Raw genomic sequence first — 25,391 nt, forward strand, 5'->3', positions numbered from 1 at the left:
ATCATGCTGAAACATGAGGTGATAGCGGCGGATGAATGTCACGACAATGGGCCTCAGGATCTCGTCACGGTATCTCTGTCCATTCAAATTGCCATTGATAAAAATTAAATTGTGTTTGTTGTCCGTAGCTTATGCCTGCCCATACCATAATCCCACCGCCACCACGGGGCACTCTGTTCACAACGTTGACATCAGCAAACCGCTCGCCCACACGACACTATACATGCTGTCTGCCATCTGCCCGGTACAGTTGAAACTGGGATTCATCCTTGAAGAGAACACTTCTCCAGCATGCCAGTGGCCATCGAAGGTGAGAATTTGCCCACTGAAGTCGGTTACGACGCCGAACTGCAGTCAGGTCAAGACCCTGGTGAGGACGACGAGCACGCAGATGAGCTTCCCTGAGACGGTTTCTGACAGTTTGTGCAGAAGTTCTTTGGTTGTCCAAACCTAGACTTCAATTAGCTGTCCATGGGGCTGGTCTCAGATGGTCCCGCAGGTCAAGAAGCCGGATGTAGGCTGGCGTGGTAACACATGGTCTGTGGTTGTGAGGCCGGTTGGACATACTGCCAAATTCTCCAAAATGACATTGGTGGCGGCTTATGGTAGCGAAATGAACATTAAATTATCTGGCAACGGCTCTGGTGGACATTCCTGCAGTCAGTATGCCAATTGCACGCTCCCTCATAACTTGAGACATGGGTGGCATTGTGTTGTGTGACAAAACTGCACATTTTAGAGTGGCCTTTTATTGTTCCCAGCACAAGGTGCACCTGTGTAATGATCATGCTGTTTAATCAGCTTCTTGATATGCTACACCTGTCAGGTGGATGGATTATCTTGGCAAAGGAGAAATGCTCACTAACAGGGAGATAAACAAATTTGTGCACAAAACTGGAGAGGAATAGTATTTTTGTGCATATGGAACATTTCTGGGATCTTTTATTTCAGCTCATGAAACATGGGACCAACACTTTACATGTTGTGTTTATATCTTTGTTTAGTATTGTACGTCATTTTAGATAGATGTATGTTGGCGGCAACTTGTGTATTCCATATGTATGCACATTTCTATTCTGTTATACTGTAGGTTGAATTTATAGTATCTTTATACACTAGTACTTTATAACTATCACATGTCAAACATAGCATTTTGTATTTGATGTGTTGTATGTTATGGTGTATAATCCAAGAGCCCTGAGAAGCAATTAAATTAATCTAAATCTGAATAGTATTTGTACACATCTTTATTATTTTATATAAAATACAGGGATAAACTTAAAAAGGAATCCATACAGAACTATGCTGCATTTCAAGCTTTATTAATGCCATCTACCAGGGAGACCATCCAGTGCAACCTAACTCTATAAAGAAGTCAAATACCTCCATGTTAGTTAGTGCTCCTGACTGTGTTCTATAATGTACACAAGGAGAGCTGAAGCCATAGAAATAGAAGGGGACCTGCAGTTCTGTTTTGTAGGATATACAGGGAGCGCCAATATTTATTGTGTTTAGCACACAAGGGACTAGAAACATAAATGTGCTTATAAAACCCTATTACATTAAGCAGAAAACGTATACGTTTCCCTGCACAAAACCTTGAAGTTAAGACAAGGTAGAAGTTAAGGTCAAATTTGGATTAAAACTTGTTACCTGCATACCCTCTAGTCACACATCTATCACGTATTTATATAGAAATTGCCTGACTGATCTAGGCTCAGCTAGTCCCTCTGCTGAAAGCAGCATATGGCTTCTACTGCAGTGAGGTGAATTGTCCCAGTACTAATACAGCCCCTCTATTCCCTCACATGTCTCCTGTGGCTTACACTAAGCTCTCATCACAAAAAGGCTTGTGAGGTAAACACCAAATACCTACCCATTTAGTTTGCGTCTAAGGCTTGTCTTGTCTCTTCCTGTTAAGGTATGCTATGTGAAACCCAGAGGTTTTGTGCTTGTCTTTTTTACATGGGAAAATAAAAAGTAATGTCCTTAGAAAAGTACAAAGCAGCCTGACGAAGCATGTCAGTGTGCAAAATGCTTTTGTTTCTCCCTGTCTGGTTTGACTTCCCATTCCCTGCATAGAATCACTTAAGAGATAGATCAGAGAAAATAACAGACAATATACATTCACACAGATACATCCAAACCATAGATACAGTACATACATACCAACATACAGGTGGTAAATGAGACAGCATACTGTCTTTGGCAGCCAGGTAAGCTGAGAGTTCCAAAATACAAAAATAGGGTTCTAGAAAAAAAAAAGCATCAACAAATCACCAAACAGTACATTGTACAAAAGATCTGCTGCTGTATAAAGTGTCGTTTGAGGGCACCGTTGGGATTGGAAGCAGGGCCTTGCACCCTGCTGTGCTGAGGAGAGTGTGGTTTGAGAAGGTGGAGGAGGGCGAGGTCGAAGGAGCTACAACCCAGGTCTGCTACTGCGGGCCATGAAGCCACCCCGGCTGTGAGAGCTTGCTGGGACTGAAACAGGCACCAGTAGAGCTGAGAAGAGAGGTGAGCAGGACAAAGAAGACAAGTGTTAATGAGCATTGATAGTTAATATTAAAATTTGCCTCTGTTTGAAGATAACGACTTTCCTCATAACCGGAGGCTACGACCGAACTCTCTCATAAACATACTTAATTACCAAATGCAACCCAGCGACATGTTTTATTAACGGAGTGGCTGCGGATCTTTTTTTCACAGACTAAAGGTCCCGAAGCTTCTGGGCATGTGCAGATCACCGTCCGTTCTGCGTATGTGCTTCTTTACCTCTACTTTATGCACACATTTTTGAGGTCTCCTTCCCTTCACATTTCTCACTGTCAATCGTGAATGATAATTTCAAATTTTACCAACCATTTGATCTCAATTCAGTTTCATGGGGATATGCATTTAGATCTTATTGAGTTATACAGTGTTGTTTCGAAGTAGCCTACAGTGGTGTTTTGAATGATGTTCCGTGAGCAAATTTTAGAGCAGATGGTGCAAACTGTAGCATAGCCTAACTGTGTATTTTGCCTAGTGGCGAACGCTGTTGAGTTTTAGCCACATGAAAGAAAAATGCAGTGGTGTTTTTGTCTTAAAGTAATGTTATACTATGATATTATATTCGGTTCTGTTATGTAGAATACTATAATTATGTGATCTTGCAGACATTGATTCAGCTTTGATCTAACTTTATTAAACGAGGACTGTTCGCCAGAGTAGACTGTTCTCTACGAGTAGAGCAGAGACTGCATAAACTAGAGAATAAATACATGCGCAGAAGCTTCGGGACCTTTAGTCTGGGTAAATAAAGGTCAGTGAAAAGTCAGATCCGCAGCCACAGCCTTTTATAAATGAGGAGGACCACTGGAGGCGCCTACTGACCTGGGGGAGGGGCTTGTGTGTCAGGCTCCTCCTCATCTTCGATGGGGGAGTGGCCCAGGGGGTGGTGGGTGAAGGAGTCCAGGAAGGAGGAGCTGCTGATGCCCAGACTGATGCCCGTCACTCCGATGCCCAGAGAGTCTGCCAGGATACCAGACCAAGACTCAATCAGTCGGTCACAAAAGAAATGTGTAGAAAATGTGTACAGTATGCAATGTAAAACGAGGTGCCCACCTGTACCCACAGATGCCCTGCCAGGACGTCCCTGTCCAATGTTGTCCAGCACCGTGAAGGAGCGGCGGTAAGGGGTGTCCGACTGCAACAGAACCCAGAGTTAAATCTCACTGACTGGGACGCAGGCAAACATATTCCACATTCATCCTTTACAATATAAACCTACAAAATATGCCTAAATCATGCTGTAGTGGTAATAATTTCTACCGTGTGTGACTATAGCCATACCCTGTAGGTGTGGGTGGTGTTGGGACGGGAGAATACGTCCAATTGATGAAGCCGATCCCGAGGAAGCAAACTACCAGCTTCGTCTGTAACAGCACTGTGGGCACGACTGGACGAGTCTCTATGCCGCTACACACAAAACAAAATTGTGATGATAGTATTAAGTGTTTTGTCAAGTCAGTGCAAGATGTACAACTAGTATGCAGAGTTTCTCATCCAATACCTGAGTAGGTCTGAAGTGCTGTCCAGAGTGCATGGGCTCAGCTTCTCCTGTGCCGATGGGAGGAAGGAGTGTGTTCCTGCTCAGAGGCATCGGAGGAGAGGCCAGGCGGTCACTGGCTGTGGGTCTGGAGAGAGTAACAACTCTGTTCACCTTCCACGCTTTCTATAAAGTTACACAAGTCCCTTTAACATGGAGCAGACTGAAATCACACTCCACACGAGGGTAAATTATATGCTCCACACAGATATTCTTCCACTCAAGGTTCATGACAAGTTCATCTGTTAGGGTACTTAGTCAGTCACACACACAATTCCTCACATCCCTTCCCCTCCATTCTGCTGAACAGAACGCCACAAGGCACGAGTTAAAAGGCAAACCGCTTTCAAAGTAATCTCTCTGCACAGACGGTTCTCCAGCTTCAGAGCGATAGAAGAAGAAGAGAGAAGAGGGAGGGGTGTACACGGAGGAGTACAGGGAGAGATGGAGATTGCGTAACCCCCTTTACGTTAACTCACAGGCGTGTCCCACGGATGACCTCATCCATGGTCCTGGTGGCACTGGACTGCGTCAGGCTGGGAACCAAGGGCAAGAGGGTGCGTGGAGGCAGGTTACGGCGTCGCGCCGACTGGGCAGGGCGGGACAGGGAGGAGGAGCTCTGCTCTAGCACCCGGCGAGGACGGGGCTTGCTAGACAGAATCACTGTGGACCCTGGTCGATTGATCACCAACCTCTCCTCAGGGTCCCTAAGAAGGAAAAGGAAGCAATTAACCTATACTCAAAGTAAGATATGCATATCCATAGCTAGTAACAGTCTCTTCCCCTCTTATTTAATAAGATGATAAGAGGTGATGAGTGGTTGACCCCTACAGTTAGCTCCTAATGCTACACTCTACTAATAAAGATTATTGTACTAAATAATAATACTAATAAAGATTCTTATAGCATCAGCATGAGTATGATCAGTACTTATGGTCTCCATACTGGGCTCTCTCCATCACTCCCAGGTTCCTCTGCTGCAGGGGGATGCCATGGATGACTATGAGTTCGTTGAGGTTGTGATGTGTCACCGCTGCCTCTACTGGGAGCCGACTGGACTGTAGGAGGGAGGGAGGCAGAAGGAGACACGGAGAAAGAGTCATTCACCTAAAGTGGTCATTCACTAAAAAAACTACAGCCACCTCATTATCACTACGGACACTTGCACGTCACCTTAGTCAGCTACAACTCGGCTTTTCTACATGCAACCAAGTGGAGAGGACCTACAACCACCCACTTGAGACCAAACAGACAATTAAACAAAAAAGTAAATTAAAGCAAGAAGTAAGTAAAAGCATTCCAAAATGGTCATTAATGAATTAAAAAGACAGAGACGGGTATAAAGAAAACTCAACAGTTGGTTAAGAAGTAAGAAAGTGACTAAAATTGGTATGGTTTGAGTTATTCAACAGGCACAAGCACATTCAGTCTAAGAATGAATAATAACATGCCGCTGTGGATGGCGTAGATCTGCAACATTTTGCCTCTAGGTGAGAGTTGCATACAGTGGATGGCTTTTTCTGCATTTTGGATTTCCGTCTGGGCTTGTACTTTGAGCCCCTTGATTTTGTGGTCTTTGGGGGGAAAATGGATGACCAAAAAGAGAGAGAGAGAACATTGAGAAAGAGAAAAGGAGGGAGTAAGGAAGGACAGATTGGTGGTTAGAAGGGTGTGGAACAGACCAAGGAACAAGACAGAGTAGGGGACAAAAATAAGGAAGGGAAGAAAAAAGGATTCAAGTTAATGAACTGATAGCCTTGAAACAGCGTGAGAAGAACTACTGACAGCAGGGGAAAACAATTCAGCATCAGTGTGTGACTGTGTTTCCAGTTTTGAGAATTAAGCCTAAAAGCTCAAACTAATCTGAAGGTTATTATAGAGTCCATTCACAGTGCTTAGTAACATATCCTATTGATCTAAATCCTACATCCTAACAGTAGGATGTTACACTCTGCGGGGAGGTAGACCCATTGGTGGCTCTTCTCCACCCTCTCAGGGAACTGACCTGGGTTTGCAGGCTTCCTGTTAGCTGGGGCACCATGCTCTGGCCCAGCCTGGGGAGCAGGGTGGGCAGTGTGGACAGGAGCAGGAAAGGGTTCTGAGCATCTGACTGGGATGGGCTGAAGTTCACTGCATTTTTCTCATAATCTGCCAAAAAGAGGGTGCAGAATACTGTCAACACAGGCTCAAGCAACAAATTATGCTGTGGGGATGGCATAATATGGCAATGATGGATTTGTTGGTTTAAAAGTAAATGGCAAGTCTCTTTGTTGAGTAACAGAACACTAATGTATGACCCAGCGTTGCCTATAAGACATTGCCCTGTGTTTCTACCTGAGACACAGCCCTCCCAGTGCCTGCGGACCAGCTCCTCCATCCAGCCAAACAGCTCTCGCCACACATCGTCAAACAGCAGGTCAAGGACCGCCTGTTTGCGACAGCGGTAGGGAGACACAGGAGGCAGGCAGTTCCGCCGCCGAGCAGCCCCCACCCACCCCCGCTCCCACTCGTCATCCCTGTAAAGGTAAAACCACAGATTAAACCATCAACACAACAGACCTGGGCAAAGTTATGTAAAATACTTTCAAATACTGAGCTTGGTTTTTAGATTACTTGGTACCCTTGGGGTAATCCCAAAAGTAGGCTACAAGCTCAATCAAGTGCACCATACTGTAAAGTGTTTGAAATGCCCCTATAGATATACTGTAGGGTCCTAAACAGGAGAGCCAGGAGGTGACCCACATATCCCTGCAGTCAAAGGCCAGGTACTCCTCCATCAGGCCTTCAGCCTCGATCACCCTGGGCCTGTCATGACCTCTGGATCCACTGGGAGTACCAGGGGGGTGGTCAACATCCGCACTGGGCCTGGACAGCATAGCCTTCCTACCCTGCACACACAGACTGGACACACAAACAACAAGGTTCACCCTGACATCGGTTTCTAAAAAGCATCAGTCCTAACTTTTTGGCTAGCCAAAGTAGCCTAGCCAGTTGCGCCATGATTTGCTCAGTGTTCTGTCACTCATGGGGACACTACGTCACCGCCAAATCTAAGGGTAGAGCTAGAAAATTCACGCCCATTAGGTGCTGCCATAGAGTTACAGTTGAAGTCGGAAGTTTACATACACTTAGGTTGGAGTCATTAAAACTCATTTTTCAACCACTCCACAAATTTCTTGTTAACAAACTATAGTTTTGGCAAATCGGTTAGGACATCTACTTTGTGCATGAAATAAGTACTTTTTCCAACAATTGTTTACAGACAGATTATTTCACTTATAATTCACTGTATCACAATTCCAGTGGGTCAGAAGTTTACATACACTAAGTTGACTGTGTCTTTAAACAGCTTGGAAAATTCCAGAAAAGGATGCTATGGCTTTAGAAGGTTCTGATAGGCTAATTGACATCATTTGAGTCAATTGGAGGTGTACCTGTGGATGTATTTCAAGGCCTACCTTCAAACTGTGCCTCTTTGCTTGACATCATGAGAAAATCAAAAGAAATCAGCCAAGACCTCAGTAAAAAAGATTGTAGAACTCCACAAGTCTGGATCATCCTTGGGAGCAATTTCCAAACACCTGAAGGTACCTCGTTCATCTGTACAAACAATAGTACGCAAGTATAAACACCATGGGACCACGCAGCCGTCATACCGCTCAGGAAGGAGACGGGTTCTGTCTCCTACAGATGAACGTACTTTAGTGCGAAAAGTGCAAATCAATCCCAGAACAACAGCAAAATACCTTGTGAAGATGCTGGAGGAAACAGGTACAAAAGTATCTATATCCACAGTAAAACGAGTCCTATATCGACATAACCTGAAAGGTCACTCAGCAAGGAGGAAGCCACTGATCCAAAACCGCCATAAAAAAGCCAGACTACGGTTTGCAAATGCACATGGGGACAAAAATCGTACTTTTTGGAGAAATGTCCTCTGGTCTGATGAAACAAAAATAGAACTGTTTGGCCATAATGACCATCGTTATGTTTGGAGGAAAAAGGGGGTTGCTTGCAAGCCGAAGAACACCATCCCAACCATGAAGCACGGGGGTGGCAGCATCATGCTGTGGGGGTGCTTTGCTGCAGGAGGGACTGGTGCACTTCACAAAATACATGGCATCATGAGGAAGGAAAATTATGTGGAAATATTGAAGCAACATCTCAAGACATCAGTCAGGAAGTTAAAGCTTGTTCGCAAATGGGTCTTCCAAATGGACAATGACCCCAAGCATACTTCCAAAGTTGTGGCAAAATGGATTAAGGACAACAAAGTCAAGGTATTGGAGTGGCCATTACAAAGCCCTGACCTCAATCCTATAGAAAATGTGTGGGCAGAACTGAAAAAGCGTGTGCGAGCAAGGAGGCCTACAAACCTGACTCAGTTACACCAGCTCTGTCAGGAAGAATGGGCCAAAATTCACCCAACTTATTGTGGGAAGCTTGTGGAAGGCTACCCAAAACGTTTGACCCAAGTTAAACAATTTAAAGGCAATGCTACCAAATACTAATTGAGTGTATGTAAACTTCTGACCCACTGGGAATGTGATGAAATAAATAATTCGCTCTACTATTATTCTGACATTTCACATTCTTAAAATAAAGTGGTGATCCTAACTGACCTAAAACAGGGAATTTTTCCTAGGATTAAATGTCATGAATTGTGAAAAACTGAGTTTAAATGTATTTGGCTAAGGTGTATGTAAACCTCCGACTTCAACTGTACATTAGAAGTGCCCATCCAAGAAGGCTCAAGGTCATTGCTCACCGATAGAATGACGTCAAATCACGTTATATCTACAGCAGCTGATCATGTCAACATTGGACTCAGCATTCATTGGACTGATCATGTCAACATCATACTTTTAAAATCTTAGCTAGCAGTCATCATCATGAATCAAGTCGACAATCTACTGGCAAATCTTTTTAAATCCTTGTCATATGAAGAGAAATTATGAAGAGAAATTATAGATAAAACATATCGGTGCTCATCAGCCATTGGACATAAGCATTACACAACAAGTTGGAAATTACAAATTCAACAATGAGTGGTTTGGAAGGAATCAGTGGCTAACTGCAAGCACTGCAAAGCAATCACTAGCCTGCTATTCAGTGGAGTGGCTGTGTGGTCCCAAGTCTGGGTTTAAGGGTCTCTTTTCCAAGCTTAAAAGGATAAACATTCAACATTGGCCATGGTGTCAATCCAGCATGACTTTTGCCTCGCTCAAAACAACTGGAAACTCAGAACTTGGAAATCTGATTTCAATGAGTTCAAGACAACTGGGAACTCTGAAAAAAATGAGCAAAAAAATATATGTTTTGAACGGTCATCCAACTCGGAATTGCAAGTCGGGAACTCTGCCTCTTTCTAGAGCTCCGACCTGAAGATCACTGACGTCATCATGATTCGACTTTGTTTTCTTCAGAGTTCCCAGTTGACTTGAAAGCACCATAAATCCAGAGAATGACAGACTTTGAGGACAAAGTTTGATGACAAAATTTGCCCACGCAGGACTGCCGCGCCATCTTCCTGTTCAAGTGAGCACAACAGTCCAAAAATGTCTTGTATGCTGCTGCATAAATGATGTAATATGCCAGGGAGATATGTATACTTTAGCTAAGAAAGTAATTGTAAGTGTATTTTGTGTAGTAAGCTGTTAGTAGCCCATGTGCCTCACCCAAATAATTTGGTCACATTTCCCCTCCTAATTTCACCTACTGTTCTGACTTGGTGGTGCACATGTAGCCTATAGCCTGTTTTAGAGAAATGTAATCATCAAATATTGTAAGAGCTTTCATTGTCTGCCCCCTTTATTTATCCTACGGTTCTGACTTGGTCTGCAGGGAGAATACTGTAAGAACGGCCCATGTTCTGAATTCTGTCGCTGTACATTTCAAAAGTGCTGAACAAATAGTTATATTGACTACGTCTGTCCTAGCTCGCTAATTAATGTCTTAATCTAAATTATGGATTGCCTCTTATCCGCTCGTCGTCCCCTTATGCCATAGTTAGTACATCTCAATTGTTAGTAGAAACCACATTTGTTTAAGGAAGTCAGCCATATCAGCTATGCTTTTTTTAAAGGCAGTAAATTAAGTTGAATTAACTGTTTCGCTGCCAGACAAGGCTCCGCAGATAGCCAGGTGTAGCAGTGGTAAGGTGTTGGGACTGCTGTTGAGACTCTGCTGTTGGGACAGCTTTATGTAGGCCCTAACAGTGTGTGGGCACCGTTTGTCACCGTTATAGTGCAATTAATTTATTGTGTTGTGTAGTGGGTTTGCTGGCATTCATAAAACATTTTTTTAAATGTTGGTTTGCCCCACCAGGATTGACATGCTAAAATCGCCACTGACGCCTTGCAACTTGCACACGCTGACTTACTTAGTTGACTTTCTGTTTGACAAGCCACAGTATGTAGGTCACAAAACCACAAAGCAAACGAACATCCATAATTTATTGGTTAACAGCATCAGTAGTCAGTGCTCACTCTTTGCTCGTGCTGGGCTTGTCCTTGTCCTGGGGCTTGCTACTGATGCTGTCATTTTGTCCAGCTGAACTGCTGCTGGCTGTACTGGTCCCCTTCCCTGAGGTGGCGTACCACTGGAAGCCCTCGTCACTGGGACACACCAGCTGACTACCCTGAATCCTGTGGGTTCACATAGCAGGGTGGAAGGGGTCAAACAGTGATTACAACCTAAATGAATCCAACCGATAGGAAAATTAATTAACCCTCCCCCGCCCCCCACACACACACTGAGCCAATGGTCTATGATGAGAGTTTTGAGCCTATAATTATATGGCAAGTAGTTTCTTCTCGGGTTTGAAAACAAATCTAAATCAGATTTATCTTAGGTACCTTCAAGTTGGACTGCTCTTTTAAGAGGTATCTCTTTATTGTAGCCTAAGTACCTTAAGGGATACATTTGCAGGTGAGGAGTGGTAGGAACAAGGCTAGAGTGGCAGTAATGTGTGACAGTGTGTGAGAAGTGAGAGGTGGGGGGTAGGGTGAGGACCCACCGTAGGTGAGGGAACCTGAATGCCCACTGATGACACTCATCTTGCAGCCCCCGTAGATGTGCCCCACCCCGCCCCTCATAAAGCTTGTCGTCAATCTCCTCAAACATCTGCTGCACCTGTCGCGACGCCGCCTTGTCAAACTCCTGAGGGATGGAGAGAGAGAGAGTGAGAGGAGCCCCTGCAGAGAAACACTAAGACAGAAGGCAGTCGCTTTTCAAGCTACTCATCAAATATTAGCAGCACATCGCTGAGAGTTGTTTATTACACAGCAGGCTACAGTGTGCATGGCGATGGGCTCCTAGAGCTCCCAGGGAACTGTGTGTGTGGCAGTGTATGAGTGATCGTGCTGGAGCAAATAGTATAATGTGCATATGTTTGTGAGAGACTGTGTGTGCCTGCACAGGCGAGTGTGTGTATACTGTACAATATAAATTAGGACTATAGGGGTATGAGTCCTATGAGGCATTCTGAGGACATGGCTGTGTGTAAATAAATCATAGAGTTTTTATAAAGTTTCTGAGGGCAAGCTATAGAAAGCTAAGAATCACCATGAAGTGAAACCATGAGGGAACTGACCTCTACAGACAGAGCAGACTGTAAGTCATTACAATAAGGCTAATTTAATGGAAATCTGTATAAAAGACTGTTGTAGCATTCAGCATGGCTAGGCCTAGCTACAGTGCCTTCAGAAAGTATTCAAACCCCTTGACTTTTTCCACATTTTGTTGTGTTACAGCCTGAATTTAAAACAGATTAAACTGAGATTGTGTCACTGGCCTACACACAATCCCCCATAATGTAAATGTGGATTATTTTTATTTATTCTTTACTAGGTTACATGCAGGGGAGCAAGTGCCTTCAGAAAGTATTCACACCCCTTGACTTTTTCCACATTTTGTTTTGTTACTGGCCTACACACAATACCCCATAACGTTTTTCGAAATGTTTACAAATTAAATAAAGATTAAAAGCTGAAATGTCGAGTCAATAAGTATTCAACCCCTTTGTTATGGCAAGCCTAAATCAGTTCAGGAGTAAAAATGTGTGCAATAATAGTGTTTAACATGATTTTTGAATGACTACCTCATCTCTTTACCCCACACATATAATTATATGTAAGGTCCTTCAGTTGAGCAGTGAATTTCAAAAATATATTCAACCACAAAGACCAGGGAGGTCTTCCAATGCCTCGCAAAGAAGGGCACCTTTTGGTAGATCGGTAAAACATTTTAAAAAGCAGACATTGAACATCCCTTTGAGCATGATGAAGTTATTCATTACACTTTGGATGGTGTATCAATACACCCAGTCACTACAAAGATACAGGTGTCCTTCCTAACTCAGTTGCTGGAGAGGAAGGAATCCTCTCAGGGATTTCGCCATGAGGCCAATGGTGATTTACAGAGTTTAATGGCTGTGATAGGAGAAAACTGAAGATGGATCAACAACACTGTGGTTGCTCCACAATACTAACCTAAATGACAGAGTTAAAAGAAGGAAGCCTGTACAGAATACAAATATTCCAAAACATGCACCCTGTATGCAATAAGGCACTAAAGTAAAACTGCAAAAAATGTGGCAAGGAAATGAACTTTATGTCCTGAATACAAAGCATTATGATTACACAACACATCACTGAGTACCACTCTTCATATTTTCAAGCATGGCGGTGGCTGCATCATGTTATGGGTATGCTTGTCATCAGCAAGGATAAGGGAGTTTTTTACGGTAAAAATAAACATAATAGAGCTAAGCACAGGCAAAATCCTACAGAAAAACCTGGTTCAGTCTGTTTTCCAACAGACACTGGGAGACAAAGCCACCTTTCAGCAGCGCAAAAACCTAAAACACAAGGACAAATATACACTGGAGTTGCTTACCAAGATGAAATTGAATGTCCCTGAGTGGCCTAGTTACAGTTTTGACTTAAATCGGCTTGAAAATCTATGGCAAGACTTGAAAATGGCTGTCTAACAATGATCAACAACCAACTTGACATGAATAATGTGCAAATATTGTACAATCCAGGTGTGCAAAGCTCTTAGAGACTTACCCAGAAAGACTCACAGCTGTAATCGCTGCCTGTTTTCACTTTGCCATAATGGGGTATTGTGTGTTGATGGCTGAGAAAAAACATCTATTTAATCCATTTTGAATTCTGGCTGTAACACAACAAAATGTGGAATAAGTCAAGGGGTATGAATACTTTCTGAAGGCACTGTAAGCACATGAAAATACTCAGAACATAGGGCACTTCATTGGTAAGATTCAGACAGCCAGCTGAGAAGGTGAGGTGAGACTCACATCATAGCCCCAGGAGAAGACAGAGCTCCTCTCTGTAGAGATGCCCGTCCCTGTGTAGCTGTGGATCCCAGACCAGGACCGCGTCGTGTCTCCAGTAGTGGCCGTTGGACAGTCTGACCGGCGAGAGGCTGCAGATGTCGTCTCTGAGCTGCAGATGTCAGACATTGTTTACATGTCGCTGTACATTACAGTGTTGTGTGTTGTCGAGTGTGCGAGGGAATAATTTAGACCAGATTATGTAACTGACTGGCTACCTTCCTCTTTTTTGTCTCCTTGCCTTCACGCATCTAAACAGGATATGTGAAAGCAAAATGGCTGCTCCCGACAATTGTACTTGGTATCCCCCGTCCGATTCTTTGAGAACAGGTCATACCTGTTGTAAGTGGAGACGGCTTCCTGAAGGTCATGGAGGAGGCGCTGGGGGAGGAAGTCATCGTCTACCTCCTCTGGGAGAGGGTGATGGTCAAGGCTGCTTCGGGATAAGCCACGACTGCAGAGAAGGGAAAATATAGCTTTATTAAACATGAATAAGCAATAGCATTGATAGATACATAGATATAACATTATTATACCATAGTAGGTTGATATTTATTGTTGTAAAAAGACACTGATCCCAAACAAACAAGGAGTGAAATATGAGGTGGGCCTTTACATAATCAATTTAAAGCATTAAACATCATCCTATCCCAACACTTTGTGTAAGGGAGGCAACTGACCTTGATGTGACAGATGGGCTGTCAAAAATGTGATCTGATCAATACATTCTCCTTTTACATTGTCATATGATCATGGCCTGTGCATTAGCTAACGTTAGCTATTATCTTACCAACAATGTAACGTTAGTCAATCTAGGTTAGCTAGCTACCATATCAGTATCTCGAATGACAGAAATGACTGTTAGCAAAGTATTATAAGCTTGGTCATTAGCAAACAAGCTTACATCTCAAGATTGTGCGATACGGGTCTCCTACTGTATCGCGAAATCATTATCCTTTTCTCCGTTTTTATCCGCTCATGCCCTCCTGAGTGTCCTCTCTCATCGTGCATCCCTCTGATTCCTGGCCCCACTTGGTCTTTTGGCAGAGGTTTGCCATTTTGCTAGCTAGCTAACTTAGTTACTCTAGCTATCTGAGAGAGAGAAGTATTAATCTACAATATAATACTTCAAACAAACCGTGGCCTAAAAATAAAGTAGATTATGTTTGAAGTGTAATAATATATACCAATATTACCGCATCCATTACCACTAAAGAGGATTATCACCACAACAACAATAACAAGGCTGTTATGGATACCCAATACCTAGGCCTGATGGGAAATGTATTTATATCTCATCTGATATGACGTTTCTCGAGAATGTAAAAGACTACAAACCCCTGCGCTCTGTGCGATTTTCCTATTGCGCTCCTAAATTCTGTCCGTCTCTCACCGGGGAACTTTGGCTACGCATAATTAATAACATGTTTTTTGTAATTCCACATTTGATGTACATTTTACAAATGTTCTATTGATTCATTATACGTTTTTATTAATGTTGATTTTAAAGCACATTTTCACAGTAATAAATCATTATTTCTGGGATAAATCCGTTCCATATAGGAACCATAGCAAAACTATAGCTTCATGACCGAGATGTATTAATGGTAGGGCTAAAACAGTGTCTCAAAAACAGCATGAGAACGACAGAACTTGACAACTAATTACATTTTTATGGGACTCCTTCTTGAAGACCAACGTTACAATATATACATAATAAACAAGGCAAGGTAAGACCTCTCTCAGAACGGTCACTAACGTTAATTTATCATGGAAAAGACACTTTGACTAGAATGGTAACGCGTTAGCTGGCTAGCTATCAGTCCAGTTAGCTTAATTTTATTGTCATGACATGACTTCATTAGCAAATATCCTGTAATTTTTAGGGTAGGCCTATACATTGAAGACTTCGAGAGATCAAGTTGTCGTGATCAATTGCAGTTACATATAAACAGTTAGCTATCTACCCAAATTACATCAGACTGTGATAGCAAGCTATCCTGAGGCATGTCCACACTCGAACCGTAGAGGTTAACAGTTAGCTAGCGAATCAGTATATTTATCGATATAAGACAAACTGTTTGTCTGAAAAGTTTTTTTGTTTTCCTATAATTCAATTAGCTATCATTCAGATGTCATTGTACATACAGTGCATTCGGAAAGTATTCAGACCCCTTGACTTTTTCCACATTTTGTTACGGTACAGCGTTATTCTAAAATTGATTAAATTGTTTATTTTTTTCTCATCAATCTACACACAACACCCCATAATGACAAAGCGAAAACAGGTTTTTTTAAGACATTTTTGCTAAAAAAAAACAACAACAAAAAACTGAAATATTACATTTACATAAATATTCAGACGCTTCACTCAGTACTTTGTTGAATCACCTTTGCCAGCGATTACAGCCTCTAGTCTTGGGTATGACGCTACAAGTTTGGCACGCCTGTATTTGGGGAGTTTCTCCCATTCTTCTCTGCAAATCCTCTCAACCTCTGTCAGGTTGGATGGGGAGCGTCGCTGCACAGCTATTTTCAGGTCTCTCCAGAGATGTTCGATCGGGTTAAAGTCCAGGCTCTGGCTGGGCCACTCAAGGACATTCAGAGACTTGTCCCAAAGCCCTTCCTGCGTTGTCTTGGCTATGTGTTTAGGGTCGTTGTCCTGTTGGAAGGTGAACCTTTGCCCCAGTCTGAGGTCCTGAGCGCTCTGGAGCATGTTTTCATCAAGCATCTCTCTGTACTTTGCATCCCCACAGCATGATGCTGCCACCACCATGCTTCACCGTAGGTATGGTGACAGTGGCATTCAGGCCAACGAGTTCAACCTTGGTTTCATCAGACCAGAGAATCTTGTTTCTCATGGTCTGAGAGTCTTTAGGTTCCTTTTGGCAAACTCCAAGCGGGCTGTCATGTGCCTTTTACTGAGTGGCTTCCATCTGTCCACTCTACCATAAAGGCCTGATTGGTAGAGTGCTGCAGAGATGGTTGTCCTTCTGGAAGGTTTCCCATCTCCACAGAGGAACTCTAGAGCTCTGTCAGTGACCATCAGGTTTTTGGTCACTTCCCTGACCAAGGCCCTTCTCCCCCGATTGCTCAGTTTGGCCAGGCGGACAGCTCTCGGAAGAGTCTTGGTGGTTCCAAACTTTTTCCATTTAAGAATGATGGTGGCCACTGTGTTCGTAGGTACCTTCTATGCTGCAGACATTTTTTGGTACCCCTCCCCAGATCTGTGACTCGACACAATCCTGTCTCGGAGCTCAATGGACAATTCCTTCGACCTCATGGCTTGGGTTTTGCTCTGACATGCACTGTCAACTGTGGGACCTTATATAGACAGGTGTGTGCTTTTGCAAATCATGTCCAATCAATTGAATTTACCACAGGTGGACTCTAATCAAGTTGTAGAAACATCTCAAGGATGATCAATGGAAAAAGGATGCACCTAAGCTCAATTTTGAGTCTCATAGCAAAGGGTCTGAATACTTATGTAAATAAGGTATTTCAGTTTTCGCTTTGTCATTATGGGGTATTGTGTGTAGATTGAGTAATTTTTTTTTTATTTAATCAATTTTAGAATAAGGCTGTAATGTAACAAAATGTGGAAAAAGTCAAGTGGTCTGAATACTTTCGGAATGCGCTGTATGTCGTATTGTCCTGACCTACAGCAGTCTCAGCTGATAACAAAGTCAAGAAACATCACTTCTCTTGTTATTGCTCATATCATAGGTTCATCAAGCCATCCCCACTATGGACCCACTTAGGAGAACAGCCGTGCAAGAGGACATGGTCCAGTACTATCTCTTCTTGGTTCAGCCCAACCTCTCAGACACACAGGCTGACGAACTGTGTCTGCAACACCTAGTGGAGGAGATTTTGGCCAAGGTTGCCCCTCTCCTTATGCAGTATATCTGGCAACAGCAGCCATTCAACCTCAAGTACCACACTGAGAAAGGTACAGTACTGGTCCTGATCTGGATACAAATGTTCTTTGAGGATTGAAGTATTTGTTATATGAATGCATTTCAAGCTTTGACTGATTGAATGGTGATGTCTTGATTGTACCTGCAGGGGGAGTTCCTGCACACATTGGAGGTAGCACTGTGTTTGGGGACAGTGTGGAAGATGAGTGGTTCATCGTATACCTCCTCCTCCAAATCACACAAGCCTTCCCTGAACTTGCTGCCAGGTAGAGTGGAACACACAGTCTGTAAAGCCCTGTAATACTTCCAGTTGGTTTCAATTCTTCTTTTGTGTGTTCTTTCCTACTGATATTTACTTTAACTTGAAACAGGTTAGAGGACAATGATGGGGAGTTCCTTCTGATTGAAGCAGCAGACTATCTTCCCAAGTGGTTGAATCCAGAGAGCAGTGAAAACAGAGTAAGATATCTACGTGTGATGATGACTACAATCTGTTTATCACTCTGTCTGTACATCGCTTCACATACCTGATTATCCCTTGGTTTGTTGTCTCTGTAGGCGCACATCAGGTCTCACTCACTCAGGTCTCTCTCTCTGTAGGTCTCTCACTCAATCTGTGTGTTTCTCTCCCCCTGGTTCTGGTCGGCTAGGTGTTCCTCCACAGAGGTGAGCTGTACATCCTGCCCTGTCCCTCCCGCTCTAGCGATGTTGGCCTGCCCAGGGACGTGGTGCCCAGTGTGACCCAGGCTCTGGCACTGCTCTCATCCCACACACAGGCCTGTCTAGCCAGCCCCAAGATCCGCACTGCCCTGAGGAAAAGACTGGAGGGGTGAGTGAAGCAGCAGAAACAACACTATGACTTGAAGTGATTGTAAGGTATCTGTTTAAGGGTCGATTTGGGCCTTATGATTGCTCAGAAATACATATTTACGGGTATATAGATTTGTGTAGGTCAAGCCACAAATTCAAGCCTACTGTCATAATGACCATGAGTGGGTGTATCTGTCTTCACAGATATCCAGAGAAGATCCAGGCAAACCTTCACCATGCTCACTGCTTCCTGCCCGCGGGCATCGCTACAGTGTTGGCACAGCGACCAGACCTGGTTGCCCCGGCAGTGTCAGCTTTCTACCTGAGGGACCCAGTAGATCTCCAGGCCTGTCGGACATTCCAGACCTTTTCCGCCGACACACGAGTCCTAACCTCGGTACACACAAGTTGCCTTTGACTGGTTGACGGGTGTATGCATTGTAGAGTTGTCACAAGACCAGATTTTATTTGGCAAAAAAGAACACGACGCAGACTAAACTCTATGGTCCTTTAAAACCTACTTTTGTAAAATATTATGTGCTATAGTTTGCAAAATAAACATGTGACTCTGGGTGAAAACACAAGGCTGTTTTTTCCAACAGTAGGACTGTTTTCCTCAAGAAATGAAGTCTACTTCATGTTTTGTTTCCTTTGCTTCCTTACTTCCTAGTATCGTGATACTGGTATCATGACAACACTAATGCATTGTGTGTTATGCAGTTTAGTTTTGTTTTGGTATGTTAGTGCTGTATTTACATGTTGTCTATATGTATTTCCAGGTGACGTTCACCCGTTGCCTGTACGCCCAATTGCTGCAGCAGCATTTCACCCCCGACCGGAGGAGTGGGTTCACCCTGCCTGCCCGGTCCCACCCCCTGTACCGTGCCCACAAGCTGGGCATGAAACTGGTGAGTCACCCCCACCCACTAACATTTATCTATATTGACAATTCTCATAGACTTCTTGGGATAATTATTTATTGTATAGTTCTGTTAGTTATGCTTGTCTCTGACCCTCCCAGGCCCATGGCTTTGAAATCCTGTGCTCCAAATGCAGACAGCCATCATCTGTGCCTGATGCTCCCATCAGCTGTAACCCCTTGTGGAAAGGATTCCTGAACAGTCTGAAGAAGAATGGTTATTTCAGAGTGAGTCATTACTCTGCCTCTGACAAAGGGTGAATGGCTCAAGGCTTGCAGTGTCTACTTTGCTTGCACATATTTGGTCGATTTAATATGTTGATAGATATTTTATGTATGTCACATTTAATGTAATATTTATTTTATACGATATAAAATTTAGCAGACACTGTAGCTCATCGGTTTTGTACCAATGACTTGAGTAGCACTTGCTGTAGCCTAATGGTTATTAAACAGCTTTAATCTTGACAGCATGGATAATTGCTTCTCTGATGGTTAACCCAGTGAACTGATTACACATGTTCAAGAGTATCGATTTTTCTATTATTGGTTAGCAACAGAGACAAAAAAGATAAACAATCTTGCAAACAAAAGTCAATAATTATTTTATAATGGTTTAGATTGCGAGACTGCTAATCTCTGTTGCTAGCTAACCAGTAAGAAAAAAAAGAACTCCTGAACAGTAATATTTCCTAGATTACTCATAACAGCCCTCTATTTCACGTTTCAGTGAGGATAGCAGTGTCGTGCTGTCAGCATTGCAATTGTCAGTGATTCATAGCGTTATCCCCTTCGGTGACATAGTATTATTGTAATTGTGGTTGTTGTCTGTGGCAGGGGGAGCTGGAGGGCTCTGCACATTACAGAAAACTGATGACCTCAGCAGAGAACTTCTTTAAGCAGTCAATCACCCCAACACACAGGTGAGTGCTCTCAGCTTCACTGTAGGAACACTGGTGTGTCAGTACGTGTGCCCGCATATGTGTGTTCACTGTGGTATTGTCAATGGCGTGGTTTTAGAGGCCCTCCTCTTTGCCGTAGAGACAAATGTTGCTGTTTTTAAAGCTAATTTCATGCAATTCTACACATTTTACAATGGGGCAGAGAGAGAAATTGCAGTTTCAAAGATCATTTATTGCAATTCTACACATTTTGTCATGGGGCTGAGATAATTTTCAGTTGTAAAGCTAATTTCCTACAATTGTGCAGATTTTGACATGGCTTATGCCTTGTTCTTATGCTATCTGAGTAACTCAAACATTATAACAAAATGCCATGACATTTTGGGAATTTCAGATTCTCCCTGACTGTCTAGTTTTTATTTTGATGATTGATTGTTAGTTCTCAAAGAGGATCTTATTGAAATATTTTTCTCTTATCTTTTCTACATACTTTATATCTGGTTTTAGTTATTTAAGTTTACACTGAAAATGTTTTAGCAATGCGCCACTGCTAAATGCATATAGGTGAAACACTGTGTGAATACACTATCCTGTGTGTGTGTTTGTAGCTCAGGTGGCAGGGCCCCTGGTGAGGAGGTCCTTCAGCTGCTACAGAGCTGTGCTCCCTACAACCTGGATGAGCTGAGTAAACGGGAGGCCCATCTACCTCCAGAGGATAGTGAGTACAACCCCTCACTTTACTATAGTACAACAGTCAGTCTTGTACCAGCTCAGGTGCATTGAGTGAAGTTCCTTTTTATTTTATCTCACTCACCGAAATGATATGTTCACACCACAAAGTAGCATGCTGGCTTTCATGTTAGATAAAACCACACAGTCATAAGGACTGCTGATTTAGAGGAAGGGTTCAGCCTGTACTGAACATACTCATGTAGTAAACTGGGCAAATAAGCTGTTTCCATAAAGATGAGCTCATGAAGGTTGATGAAAACACTGATTTTCTCTTTCATCTTTACCCCATCTCCAGGTGAAAGTTGGCTGGATATTTCAGCCCAGGAGCTGGAGTGTCTGTTGGAGGAAAGAGTGGGGAGTGGAGTGGGGTTGGGTGGCTCAAAGCCCAGCCTGAGCAAACATACGCAGGGGGGAAGGAGTGAGAAAGAGGCTAATGAGAAAGAGGAGGAGGAGGGGGAGGAGGAGGAGGAGGGCAGCTACAGCCTGGTGGCTGTGACCCAGGGCATGAAGAACTTCATCAACGCCATGTCTTCACACGAGGGGGCTGAACTACCCTGGTGAGACTGACTGACTGGCTGATTCACTGTCTGTCCACACTGTTCTACTTAGCCCTTTATGTGGGAAGCTAACTGCTATGAGATAATACTGTGTAGAACGTTAATGTATGCTGGCTGACTGACTGTAACAGGTATTCATGTAATTTTCCTTTGTTTGTTACAGGTCCCATTCAAATGAGCCATTCAGGTTTGATCCAGACTCCATGGCCAGTGCACTGGACAGACTACTGGGTATGTACTTGAATAAGTGCTACAGTGAGGGAAAAAAGTATTTGATCCCCTGCTGATTTTGTACGTTTGCCCACTGACAAAGAAATGATCAGTCTATAATTTTAATGGTAGGTTTATTTGAACAGTGGGAGACAGAATAACAACAAAAAAATCCAGAAAAACGCATGTCAAAAATGTTATAAATTGATTTGCATTTTAATTAGGGAAATAAGTATTTGACCCCCTCTCAATCAGAAAGATTTCTGGCTCCCAGGTGTCTTTTATACAGGTAATGAGCTGAGATTAGGAGCACACTCTTAAAGGGAGTGCTCCTAATCTCAGTTTGTTACCTGTATAAAAGACACCTGTCCACAGAAGCAATCAATCAATCAGATTCCAAACTCTCCACCATGGCCAAGACCAAAGAGCTCTCCAAGGATGTCAGGGACAAGACTGTAGATCTACACAAGGCTGGAATGGGCTACAAGACCATCGCCAAGCAGCTTGGTGAGAAGGTGACAACAGTTGGTGCGATTATTCACAAATGGAAGAAACACAAAAGAACTGTCAATCTCCCTCTGCCTGGGGCTCCATGCAAGATCTCACCTCGTGGAGTTGCAATGATCATGAGAACGGTGAGGAATCAGCCCAGAACTACACGGGAGGATCTTGTCAATGATCTCAAGGCAGCTGGGACCATAGTCACCAAGAAAACAATTGGTAACACACTACGCCGTGAAGGACTGAAATCCTGCAGCGCCCGCAAGGTCCCCCTGCTCAAGAAAGCACATATACAGGGCCGTCTGAAGTTTGCCAATGATCATCTGAATGATTCAGAGGAGAACTGGGTGAAAGTGTTGTGGTCAGATGAGACCAAAATCGAGCTCTTTGGCATCAACTCAACTCGCCGTGTTTGGAGGAGGATGAATGCTGCCTATGACCCCAAGAACACCATCCCCACCGTCAAACATGGAGGTGGAAACATTATGCTTTGGGGGTGTTTTTCTGCTAAGGGGACAGGACAACTTCACCGCATCAAAGGGACGATGGACGGGGCAATGTACCATCAAATCTTGGGTGAGAACCTCCTTCCCTCAGCCAGGGCATTGAAAATGCGTTGTGGATGGGTATTCCAGCATGACAATGACCCAAAACACACGGCCAAGGCAACAAAGGAGTGGCTCAAGAAGAAGCACATTAAGGTCCTGGAGTGGCCTAGCCAGTCTCCAGAACTTAATCCCATAGAAAATCTGTGGAGGGAGCTGAAGGTTCGAGTTGCCAAACGTCAGCCTGGAAACCTTAATGACTTGGAGAAGATCTGCAAAGAGGAGTGGGACAAAATCCCTCCTGAGATGTGTGCAAACCTGGTGGCCAACTACAAGAAACGTCTGACCTCTGTGATTGCCAACAAGGGTTTTGCCAGAGGTCACGTTATGCAGAGGGGTCAAATACTTATTTCCCTCATTTAAAATGCAAATCAATTCATAACATTTTTGACATGCGTTTTTCTGGATTTTTGTTGTTGTTATTCTGTCTCTCACTGTTCAAATAAACCTCCTCGCTGTCTGTCACTCGCTCCCTGCGTGCAGCCTCTTCTGCGCTGAGTATCCATAGCAACGGCTCAACTTGTGCTGCTCTGGTCAATGAAGAGACGAGAGAGCAGTTGGCTAATTCTCGTCACTCTAAACTCAAGGAACAATTATTTTCTGTGAAATAATCTCTCCTGTCTTATATTGGACGAGAATGAAGCACTTCTGACATTATGTTATGATCTTAGTCAGATATGATTGTACTGCGCAGCAGGTTACGCGCAAATGGCTCCGCTTCAAAATAATAGTGATCAATTTAGTGATGCCCTGCCCGTACCCTAGTTATTGTGACGAGATTTTAAAAAAATAGGCCCTACCCCGATGTATGATGTGGGGGCCCGTCTAGTCTGCGTACTTTTCAACTATGTGCTATGTAAATATTTCAGGGGCTAAGGACGAGGAGTTGGACTCAGACGACCTAGATGATGATGGCGATGATGATGATGAAGATGATGAGGGAGTGAAGGGTCCTGCTGGACTGCCAGGGGAGGAAGGGGCAGAGGCTTTGGAAGGTCTTAGGAAGTACATGGATGAGATGGATCATGAGCTTATGGGCACAAACATCGGACAGAGCTTCAACCAGCAGGCAAGTCAGAGATGTGGTGGATATTTATCGCTTCTTGTTGCAGTGTGCAAATTCTGTAAAGAGTTATTTGGAGAGAGGAAGGTTTGGGATGCATAAGTTGCATTAGTTGCATAGAAATATGTTAAGTAACAATTGTATTCTATGGTTCAAGCAGGACACCAGTAAAGCAGGCCCAACAGCCAACGGCTGCCCTTGTTCCCCCGGCGGGGAGGATCTGCTGGGTGAGGATGAAGAGGAGATCCAGCCCCTGAACATAGACCTTAACCTGGTCACTAACCTCCTGGAGTCTCTGAGCTCCCAGGCTGGCCTGGCCGGGCCTGCCTCTAACCTGCTGCAGAGTCTGGGCATCCACCTGCCCCCCAATACTGACCGTTCATGATGAACACCTGCCCTCAATCACTGACCTTTCATGATGAACACCTGACCTTTCATTATGACCTAGCAAAGAACACCGCCCATATCTTACTGAACAGCCAAGATACACTGGACTTTAAACTCCTGGCTCACATGGAGTACACCATGGACCACACCAGCCAGAATCAATATTGATAATCAGGATAGTGGTTTGACAACTGGATGATGTTTGTCATTCTAAAAGTGAACTGTAACCATAAAACTTTGTGATCCTAACATAGCACTTGTATTGCTGTTGGATATATTAATCTGATTCTGACCGTCCTAAATATGTGTATTTTCAAATGTTTTTTTACAGCACTTAGTCAAATAATAAAGACATTATTTTGGGGGGACAAAATGTGTAACCATTTTCTAAATTAATGATGTTAAATGTGGTTTCAAGGCAGTGAAAATAACTTTTTCTTCACTCACCTTGTGCCTTTTTATTATTGGAATCACATAGTTATTCAATATTAACCAAAGCCCATCCATTTTCAGTAATACATTTGAGATCAGCTTGTGGACTTGCTCACTGACCAGGTTTCCATCCAACCTTTTTATCTGAGTTAAGTACATGTGGGATAAAAAAAAATGTCAATACAGGCTTGATGGAAACAGCAAATTTGTCATTAAACTTTCCAAATGTCGACAAAACAATATTCTAGACAATTTTTGTCGGTAAAATTAATTATGCGAAAAATGGCGGTGGAAGCTCCTTTATGCGCAAATATTCAAATGCGCATATCAAAGTAAACTTGGATTTACGCGATATGTTGTGTGGTCGTCCCACTACGACACGGGAAAGTTTGCAGTTTATTCGGCTACAGATGAAATATGTTATTATGAACTTAATAATAAAATAATAATAATTAGTCATTTAGCAGACGCTCTTATCCAGAGCGACTTACAGGAGCAATTAGGGTTAAGTGCCTTGCTCAAGGGCACATCGACAGATTTTTCACCTAGTGGGCTCGGGGATTAGAACCAGCGACCTTTCGGTTACTGGCACAACGCTCTTAACCACTAAGCTACCTGCCGCCACAGAGTGGTGAAAGTGCACGGTGATGAGTGTGATGCGTCTTTACAATAAATATAGATGGATTTATTCTGGTGACATGATGATCGATCCTTGGCTGCTATTTGACAAATACAAATGATCTCGCTCTTATCCATAATAAATTAATCGTTTAGGTTAGCCTACCCGCACTGTATATGTGAGCTGTTCGCTAGATCGCACATGCCAAGACCATAGTGGGTACATTTGCTATTTAATGCAGCAGTTTTTGTTACAAAACAATCCGTAGAGTTGAAAATGCGATGAA

The 25,391-nt window shown here is 43.3% G+C and overlaps 2 protein-coding genes across 6 annotated transcripts; one reads left to right on the plus strand and one right to left on the minus strand.

Annotated features, from left to right (window-relative positions):
• Window positions 1-1,229: 1,229 nt before the first annotated feature.
• On the minus strand, window positions 1,230-14,717 carry LOC121571369 (protein FAM149B1). Of its 3 annotated transcripts, none has more exons than XM_041882788.1 (16): window positions 14,353-14,717; window positions 13,786-13,902; window positions 13,413-13,560; window positions 11,109-11,251; window positions 10,579-10,737; window positions 6,833-6,991; window positions 6,425-6,606; window positions 6,096-6,238; window positions 5,542-5,664; window positions 5,036-5,148; window positions 4,570-4,797; window positions 4,055-4,178; window positions 3,835-3,960; window positions 3,607-3,688; window positions 3,376-3,513; window positions 1,230-2,505 (listed from the first exon to the last, which is right to left on the minus strand). In XM_041882788.1, the coding sequence occupies exons 1-16, from the start codon at window positions 14,457-14,459 to the stop codon at window positions 2,423-2,425; spliced, it is 2,175 nt and encodes a 724-aa protein (XP_041738722.1). In that variant the 5' UTR covers window positions 14,460-14,717; the 3' UTR covers window positions 1,230-2,422. The 3 variants fall into 3 exon arrangements, with proteins under 3 accessions (XP_041738722.1, XP_041738711.1, XP_041738730.1); XM_041882777.1 differs by having other exon boundaries at window positions 5,021-5,148; XM_041882796.1 differs by lacking the exon at window positions 5,542-5,664 and having other exon boundaries at window positions 5,021-5,148.
• Window positions 14,718-15,042: 325 nt separating this feature from the next.
• Window positions 15,043-24,705, plus strand: LOC121571387 (protein ecdysoneless homolog). 3 transcript variants are annotated; one of them, XM_041882821.1, is made up of 14 exons: window positions 15,043-15,178; window positions 17,175-17,400; window positions 17,517-17,634; window positions 17,740-17,827; window positions 18,019-18,197; window positions 18,383-18,575; window positions 18,958-19,086; window positions 19,200-19,325; window positions 19,935-20,020; window positions 20,608-20,717; window positions 21,027-21,288; window positions 21,452-21,519; window positions 23,474-23,673; window positions 23,825-24,705. In XM_041882821.1, exons 2-14 carry the CDS (start codon window positions 17,196-17,198, stop codon window positions 24,050-24,052), a joined length of 1,992 nt encoding a protein of 663 aa, XP_041738755.1. In that variant the 5' UTR covers window positions 15,043-15,178; window positions 17,175-17,195; the 3' UTR covers window positions 24,053-24,705. The 3 variants fall into 3 exon arrangements, with proteins under 3 accessions (XP_041738755.1, XP_041738739.1, XP_041738746.1); XM_041882805.1 differs by having other exon boundaries at window positions 15,043-15,173; XM_041882812.1 differs by having other exon boundaries at window positions 15,043-15,173; window positions 23,828-24,704.
• Window positions 24,706-25,391: the final 686 nt, after the last annotated feature.

This window comes from Coregonus clupeaformis, chromosome 1 (genome assembly GCF_020615455.1).
Source record: "Coregonus clupeaformis isolate EN_2021a chromosome 1, ASM2061545v1, whole genome shotgun sequence".
Taxonomy (NCBI): Eukaryota; Metazoa; Chordata; class Actinopteri; order Salmoniformes; family Salmonidae; genus Coregonus; species Coregonus clupeaformis.